This window comes from Populus trichocarpa, chromosome 4 (genome assembly GCF_000002775.5).
Source record: "Populus trichocarpa isolate Nisqually-1 chromosome 4, P.trichocarpa_v4.1, whole genome shotgun sequence".
Classification (NCBI taxonomy): domain Eukaryota; kingdom Viridiplantae; phylum Streptophyta; class Magnoliopsida; order Malpighiales; family Salicaceae; genus Populus; species Populus trichocarpa.
This window is the reverse complement of record NC_037288.2, coordinates 14,771,535-14,780,541: the sequence shown is the minus strand read 5'-3', so window position 1 is coordinate 14,780,541 and position 9,007 is coordinate 14,771,535. Positions and strand designations below refer to the sequence as shown.

Below are 9,007 nucleotides of genomic sequence, written 5' to 3'. Positions count from 1 at the left end.
TAAAAGTCTAGGGGTTAAACCATAATTTTTAAAATTTAATTTGATCAAATCAGGGGCTTAATTGCATATATATTGAAATTTGATGGGCAATTAGAGACTTGATTAAGGAAATTCAAAACTAATGACCAATTTGTATAAGACGCAAGACTTCAAATGCTGACATTTGTTTAATTAGAGGTCAAATTGAAGAAAATTTAGAGTTCATTGATCAACTTTAGGGACTGGCACTAGTTTAATCATGGGTTGAAATTGAAAGTTTAAAGGCAATTACAAGTGCAATTATAAGTGCAATTAAAAGAAATCACAAGATCAGGGACTAAATGAAAATTTGGTCAAATCCTAAACTAAAAATCCTAATTTCTTGGTGGTTAATCTAGACGACACAATATATGGTTCATGTTCAAAATACCCTGTTTGGAATAAAGGGTAGAGGGCACGTCGTTTGACTGCTATTCATCTTTTACTTTGACAATTTTGGGTTGATCAAGTTGGCATCTTCAAACAAATGAACGTTAAGTCATAGACCTCCAAATTGAGTAAGGTTAGATAAAAAAAAATATATGCTTTCTCTTCACCAACTTTAAGTGGTCTTCGATGATGATGACGTCAAAATTGTTCTAATGAGGCTTTGAAAATGGTCAACTTAGTTAGCCATGACTTTGATACCTATCGTACAAAACCACTGATTTTTTTTATGTGTTCACACTACAGACTTTCTTAGTGGGTTTTTATCAAAAGTTGGCCACATTTCTCTCAGGATCAAAAAGCTAGAAACAACTCTTTAGTCTCTAAGTTTAGCAAAACCATCAAAATATCTAAAACCATGTTTGTTGCAAAATCAACAAAGTACAGAGCTTCCAATTGTTAAAACCATTCAAAACCCTCCTCATTTTGATTGGAGGGTCAAGTATTAATCAATCATAATCAAACATTTATCAAAATCCTAGCTTAAAACCCTATATAAACCCCTGAAAAATCAGAGCTTGGGGGAGAAAAAAGAGAGAAAAATATAGATAAGGAAATCCTAGTTGTAAAGGTTCATGAGCCTAGCACAATGGTTTCTTTATCTTTGAAAAGGTAGAAATTGTTAGAGGCAAAGTTTTGCAAAGAGAGCAAAAGGGACATCAATCATTAATTAAAGCTTTGAAGGTATAAACCTTCTCTAAACTAGCATGTGATGTCCATGAGGCACACCTCTAACTCTTGCTTGCATGTTTTAATGATATTTTGAACTTGTTTTATTGTTACAATGTGTTGAGCTTGAATTTTGATTAATTCATAAAATTGTTGTTTTTTCTTTGTTCAATCCTGATTTAAGTTTCTTGTTGATATTACTAGATGCTAAGAAGATATGTTTATGATTGTTTTGATGGAATGAAGTAGTTTTGGAATCTCTTAAAAACAGGAGTAGGCTTTTAATGTTTGTTTTGATGCATGTTCTTGGTTTCTAGGTTTGTGTGAATCATATTGACTATTAAAATGCAAATTTTGAATCCCAAATTTTTGAATATGCTTGTTGATTAGGTTTAGCAGTTTTGGGAATTGATACCCCATGCATGTTTTCCATGATTTGTTGTTTTTTAATGTTTGTTTTGATTTAAACATGTGTAACTATAACAATGTAGTTTATGGGAACAAAAATCAAGATGTTGGGAGGCCTAAAAGACTAGTTCTGGGTTAAATGACATTCCTGCATTTTTAGGCAGATTCTAGGCATTGTTCTTCGTATGAACATTGCCTTGGCTACTTGATTTTGACCATTTTTACTTCGCTTATTTGCATCAACATCCTTTACATGAGTTCGTGAATCAATAATTTAGGGTCATTTCATAACAATAATCATGATTTCTGAGTTGTAATTCCAGAGTTTTGTTTTTGCACCAAAACCTATTTTTATCAAATTGTGATTATTGGTTAATAATAATTGATGCTTGATGCTTGATTACTGTTTAGTAATTGATTTTCAACATGCCTATGTCTTTAGGTAGTTCATATCTAGTCTGGATCTTGGTTCATGTTACTAGACATGTTCTTGATGTTCTTTATGTTTTTAGTTTTTTCTCTCGATTTTGATATGTTTTGATCAAGAATTTTTTGGTTTTTATGTTTGTGGCAAGCTTGATTAGTTTTCAGTTTTAATTTTGGTTTTAATTTGTTTTTAAGGTCAAACCACTATTGTTTTGTTCGGTTTATGGTTGAACCAAAGATTTTGGGTCAACTTGGTCGGGTCAAATTCAGGCCATTTGGTTAAGGCCTTGTTTGGTTTTCAACTTTTTTTATGAAAGATTTTTTGGCTTAAGGGTGTATTTAGCAAACATGTCTTTGGACCTATTTTAATAGTTTTATTTAAAGAAAAAATAGGTTTTTGTTTACCAAAACCTTAAAAAAAAATTAAAAAATTAAAAGGTTACCCTGCATATGACCAAAAATCCTAAAACAAAATATTAGAACATGTCTTAAAATTAAGAAAAAATATTAAAAAAATATTTTTGCATTTTTAAAAATACAAAAAGTATTACATGAATTTTACAATCAGTTAGTAAAATTACGAAAGATTTTGGCCTATATTTTAAAAATATTAAAAACTTATTTTTGGTAAGAAAATATGTTATTAACTTTAATATAAGGATAAAAATCTATAAAATGATTAATATCCAAAATATTATTGGGAGTAATACAACTAATTCACTTCTAGTATAAGGATAAAAATTGCAATGAGTTTTATCTAAAATATTATTAAGAATGACGCAAAGATACCCAAAATTCAAGTTTGTTTGAAAGAAGACTCAACAATAATTGGGGATATTTCAACATATGTCTCATTGTACAAGAGTCATGGACATTTAAAATATAAAAGTGAAAAGTGAAATTTTAATAATCACCAAATCTCTTTGGATTTCTGACTTTAGCTCCTTCACAACAATGAGTTGCGAATGATATTGCTTTCTTTTGATATCTTTTTAAGTTGGGATCTTTTAGACCAAGTTCTTGATCTAGCAAACCAATGTTTGTTCATCATAGCAAACCCGCCATAGTAGGTTGATAAAATTTAGAAACACCATTAGACCATAGCAACCACAAACAAAGAAAAACGATGCAGATTACCTCGGGTAAGACGTATTATAGGTGTTAACACCGTTCTTTTACGCAACTAGTCTCTTGCTTAGAATCTCTAAAGACCAGTTAGGGCTCCTAGTAACCATAATATTATGAGGTGACTTCTTATTCTACCAAAGTCCTCTCAACCTGTCCGGGAAGGGTCACCGCGACATCGCGCTCTCGTGAGGGCACAACAAGTTATAGAAAATTTGCTATTAAATTCTATAGTAGACATATTTGTATAATACAATCCTACTATTATTTCTATAAAATAATTACAATATTTTTTTTTATCATGATAGAATATAAAATATTTGGCTAAAGGTATAGTTCTCAATTATTTATTTTCCACACTTCAATTTATAATTTTTCAAAAACTAAATCATATTTAATTGAGTATGTTAGTTATTCATTCATTGCACTTATATCTACATTTATTTATTTTCTTATGTTTGAAAGTTATGAAAACTTTTTATTTGAAATTTTCAATTTTTTAAAATATATTTATTAGGTTTTGGACTAATCTAGTATACAAAAAGAGTACAAAACGATTATCAAGAGTTTAAATAAAATTATTTTTCACAATTTCGCAACTAAATGAGAGTGCATAAGTGTATACAATACCGTTATTCAAGCACAACCAAGATAAATAATTTATTTATTTATTTTTTCAAAGCATAACACAAAAAAGGAAAGGATAGATTTACCCCCAAGTTATCATGTTTATTTCAATTGGGTCCTCCACCTACCATTTGTCTCAATTGAATCCCTCACCTATTAATTATTTTGTTCAATCAAGTCCCCAGTCCCGATTGTGATCTATAGTTAACTACATGTTAAATAGACATGCAAGATTTGGGCTCGTAAGAATTGTTTGGACAAAAGCTCATATTAAAAAGGAACAAATCCTAGAGAGGGGAGGATGTCCGATGCTTTAGAACACCAATTGTACTCCTTGTTTTGTGTTTGAAAAATCTATCTCCTAATTTTGTCTTAATATCAATCTTGTAATAAGTTATATTTTTGTTATCGCTACATCAATTGGTTTCATCACCACCACCATTAAAAATTGACACGTCTCATGTATTCATGCCATGCAATTCTTCACTTGTATGCATTTTAGTCCCTAAAATCTCTTGAAAATCTTCTCTTACAAATACAAATTTTGTTTCTTCATGTATATATCTACCTTTATGAATTTCTTGTTATTTTCTTTATTTTTTTAAATATGTTTTCTTGATTTAAAACTAAAAACAGCAAAAGAAAAAAAGAAAAAATATGCTCATAATAAATATATAATATTATATAAAATAAGAGTTTTATTAAAAAGCAATACATCTTTTTTTTTTTAGTTTAACGTGGGTGTCCAGGTCAGCTTGCGCGTACCTCGACTAATCCCACGGGCCCTGAAGTTAACGACCATGTAAACCTCTAGTGCCATCATATGAGCAACCACAGAGCTCGAACCTGAGATCACAGAGGGAGCAAATCTCTTGGTCCCAAACTTTTACTACTGAGCCACCACCTAGATGGTTAAAGCAATACATCTTTGATAATATGGGAAAGCAAAATGAAAAAAAATTACACGCTTTGAGCAGTCGAAGGGTGTAGCAGTAACAAAATATTCCATATAGGTTTGATATTAAAATATAAAAAATAGTGAAGGGATCTTTTAAGCATAAAAGGAAACATATAGGGATGTAGAAAAAAACATTTGAGAATTAATTCACCGCCTGACAAGTGACAACGGACGAATAAACATCAATATATTGCCCCATTTTTTAGACAATATTTCCTTCTTCGTTTCTCTAGCCCGAAATTCACTTCTCTCTCTTTGTAATAATAATAATAATTGTTTTTTTTTAGAAAAAAACCCTCTCTTCCCTTTGAGTGAAAAATGGTGTAAAGAATCAAAAAAACAAAGAACAAGGAGCCCAGGTTTGTTCATCTTTTTTTTTTTTTTTTATCAAGGTGTTTTCTATTTCCAGTTATCTTTCTTTTTGTTTTGTTTTATTTTACTAACAAATATATAGAGGTGCTTTATTTATGGCTTGTTTGAATACCTGTTTAATGTTTTTCTTGTATTTATTTTGTTTTCTTGCATTTTTGTGTTGATTGTCAGTTGCAAAATTTAAGTGGGGGCTTCGATTTTCTTTACCCAAAAAAAAAATGGAAGCTAAAACCCTAGCAGCTGATAAAACCACTGACCCAGGTGCCAAAACCATCAAAGAAAACGGAAAGGAAGGTTTTGTTGATGATTTAGCTCCCGCCTTTGATGTTAATAATCTTGAGGATTCGGAGATTAATGGAGTGTCTTCTTTGTTAAAGATGCAAGAAAGTGGGTGTCTTAAAGGGTTAGAGTCTGTTTTGGATTATCTTAACAAGAATGAGCAAAGGGGCTTTGGGGATCATGGTTTGAATTCTGATTTACTAGTTGCAAATGAGAGGAGTATTGATGATGCTGATGCTGATGATGGTAGGGAAGGAGAGGTGGATATAGCAGATGATCAATTTAGGGTTGGCGATTTTGTGTGGGGTAAGATTAAGAGTCATCCATGGTGGCCGGGGCGGGTTTATGATCCTTCAAATGCATCTGATTACGCAAAGAAAGTTAAACAAAGAGATAAAATTCTTGTAGCTTATTTTGGAGATAGCACGTTTGCCTGGTGCAATCCATCTCAGTTGAGCCCTTTCGAGGAGAATTTTGTGGAAATGTTCAAGCAGAGTAACTCAAAAAGCTTTGTGAATGCAGTAAAGGAGGCGGTGGATGAGGTTGGTAGACTTGTGGATTTGAAGATGACCTGTGCTTGCGTGCCTCAGGAGAATTTGATTGGGTTTGGTAGATCATTGGCAGTGAATACTGGAATTAAGGAAGGACTTCTTGTGCCTGAAGGTGGAATTGAGAAGTTCTCAACTGCTTTGTTTGAACCAGCAGCATTCCTTCCTGTATTGAAAGATGTTGCTCAGTTTGTCAGTACTGTTAATATGCTGGAAGTCACAGTGTTAAAGAACTGGCTGTCAGCTTTTTATCGAGCAAAAGGAGGTTACCAGTTGCCAACTTACCATGAGCCACTGCCAATTTCAGGCCTTGATGATGACACCAGAAATTGGATGATGGACTTGACTGATCACAGTGGTGGAGTAGAAGCCAGAATTCAGGGTCCAGTTGAGGAAGACTGGCTTTCTTCACCGACAAGCTGTAAATTTGGCCAAACCACCCAGGGCCCTTTGCAGAAATGTCAAGATATGTCAGAGGATAGATGGAATCGGAGAAGGAAACAGAAAAGCATTGCTGAAATTTTGCGAGGGGATATAGATGCTGAGGCTGAAAACAAGGAGGATGATGTGACTAAAGAAGAAACAGAGTCGAGGAAACAAACATCTTCCGCTGACAGAGAGACAGGGAAAGGTGGAGGTAAAATTATGGGACAGGTGATGGATGCTAAGATCCAAAATGTGGTGGGGGATGTGCCTATAGACAAAGCAAGCTCAGGTAAACCTGCATCTTCATCTGGGAGGGAAAAGAGAAAGGCAAGTGATAAAGCTGACGCTGAGGACAAAAGTCAAGTGGGGGATGTGGGTGAAGCAGGAACAAACTCTGGCAAGCATGAATCTACATCTGGCAGGAAGAAGAGGAAAGTCAGTGATAAAGCTGCTGCTGATTGCAAAAATGAGGTGGGAAATGCGGCTGAATTAAGATCAAACTCAGAAAAGTCTGCATCATCATCTGGGAGGAAGAAGAGGAAAGTCAGTGATGATGTCAATGCTGATGGTGGCAGTGATTCGGTTTCTAGACTGAGGAAAGAGACAACACTTTCTGAGTCTTTTGTAGCATCTGATATTGAAGTTGGTGGTAGGGACGTCAAGAAGGTAAGTTCTGCTTTTGAAAATGATGATGCTGAGGGAAATATAGATGAAACAAGGGACAAAACTGTGTCTGGGAAGAAGAAGATAGATGGGGGATTAAGTGATCTAAGGGATGGTGATGAGGCTAAAGCTCGAATTGAGAAAGGTTCATTCTCAAGGGAAAGAAGACAGAGCAAGTACTTGTCCCCTCCCTACACAAATATTAATAGAGGGCAATACACAAATATTAATAGAGGGCAAAGAAAGAAAGGTTTAGAAGCAGAATCCAAGAAAATTTCCGATGATCCCCAATTAAGGGAACGGATGACCATGGCTGCAGGCCATCTTATCTGCGAGAAATTTCAGATGAAAGCCTACGAAGAAACTGGTGGAGATCAGATATCAGACAGTTCAGGTCCTCAGACACCAAAACAAGATCAGAACAACATCATTGATCTAGTCAAGATTAAGGCACCTGTCAATCAAATGCTATCTCATGTCCAGTCTTTAGCTCTTAATCCGACATATCTGAAGGAAGGCAATGCTCTTGGTTTTGTTGAGGAATTTGTTTCCGCATTCAGAAGTTCAATCTATCGCAATGGATCCAACTACAAAATGTACAACAAACATCAACCAGGAAGAACAAAGAGAAAGTCCCAAGAATCTGAACCTGGGACATCAGGGGTCGAGCAAAATCTGGCTGACCAAAGTTCTGCTGATTATAAATCCAGGTCAAAAAGGCCCAAAAAGAGTGAAGAAGCAAAATTGGACAAGCTCAGAGTCAGGCAAGCTGCCACTGCAACAGATGTGAAGACAAGTGACAAGGAATCAGATGGGAAATCTCAGGCTGCTGCTGCCCTTTATGCGACATTTTCTCCGGGATCTTCTCTTCCTTCAAAGAATGATCTTATTATGATATATGAGAAATTTGGGCCCCTTAATCAAGAGGAAACGGAGGTGTTCTACAATAATGGCTGTGCAAGAATTGTCTTTTTAAGGAGCCCTGAAGCAGAGAAAGCCTTCAACGATTCCCAAATTGCCAGTCCTTTTGGAGCAGCGAGTGTGACTTTCCAGCTTCAATATCTCTCATCAGCTGAAACAAAGACCCCTGAACTCAGAGGGATACCAAGCTTGAAATCTTCTCCTCTGGCCAAGGACAAAACCAACCTGGACAAGGAATTGGCTTCACAATCATCTGCTAATGATGTGTCACAACTGAACTACATAAAGCAGAAGCTTGAGATGATGAGTTCAATACTGAAAATGTCCGATGGAACAGATATGAAATCCAAATTAGAAGGGGAAATTAAAGGCCTATTGGAGAAGGTAAGCACAATGGCCAGATCTTCATTGTAGAATGGCATTCCCTCTTCAGAGTGTTGTGTTCTTGTAGAAGTAAATCTTTCTTGTAATGCTGTCCATAATACAGGTTAGGAGCTTATGCTATACAGATTACAGAAAGGGTGTTCTGGTTCATGTAACTAGTTGCTTATCTCACCATCATAGAGATGATTAACATTTTAGATTTTGGTCTGTTTATTTACATGGTAGTGATATATATAGTTTATATTACAAAAGTTGAACTTAGGACGTAAAGAGCACAAAAATCAATAGTATTGATCATATATCCATACGCCAATCCTTCACATATTGCTCTGAGGTTTTGGTGGAAAGCTTTTCTTATATATTTTTTTTACTATATTTTAGCAAGCAGTCAAGGATTCTTGTATCTTGTTCACTCTTGCACTGCATGACTACTCGCTATCAGGAGATGGCAGGGAGAAATATTATTGATAGAAGGTTGCTTCATTGGATGGAGTGGAGGCTTCAAAGATCCTAAAGAACACCCCATGGGATAAGTTTCAGTGATCTTAAGATCCTTGGATGTTGTAACTGTCGTTTTTGAGGACTTCAATTGAAACAGTTTATTTTCTTCAAGAAAACAAGGCTACGTAAAAGGTTTGTTTGCTAGAAATGGATTATCATGGCAAGAACGCAAAGAACCATGCTTAGACCCATGGTGGGCAGATTCTCTCCAGTATATAAAGGAGAAATTACATTT

The 9,007-nt window shown here is 34.8% G+C and overlaps 1 protein-coding gene across 1 annotated transcript; it reads left to right on the top strand.

The window, feature by feature from the left end:
• Positions 1–4,873: 4,873 nt before the first annotated feature.
• Positions 4,874–8,528, top strand: LOC7462996 (PWWP domain-containing protein 3). Its single transcript, XM_002305958.4, has 2 exons — positions 4,874–5,037; positions 5,222–8,528. Exon 2 carries the CDS (start codon positions 5,269–5,271, stop codon positions 8,299–8,301), a length of 3,033 nt encoding a protein of 1,010 aa, XP_002305994.2. The 5' UTR covers positions 4,874–5,037; positions 5,222–5,268; the 3' UTR covers positions 8,302–8,528.
• The last annotated feature ends 479 nt before the right edge of the window (positions 8,529–9,007 follow it).

Bases quoted from the DNA above. Each gene is read 5' to 3' on its own strand.
- LOC7462996 (XM_002305958.4), top strand. From the start codon at position 5,269: ATGGAAGCTAAAACCCTAGCAGCTGATAAAACCACTGACCCAGGTGCC.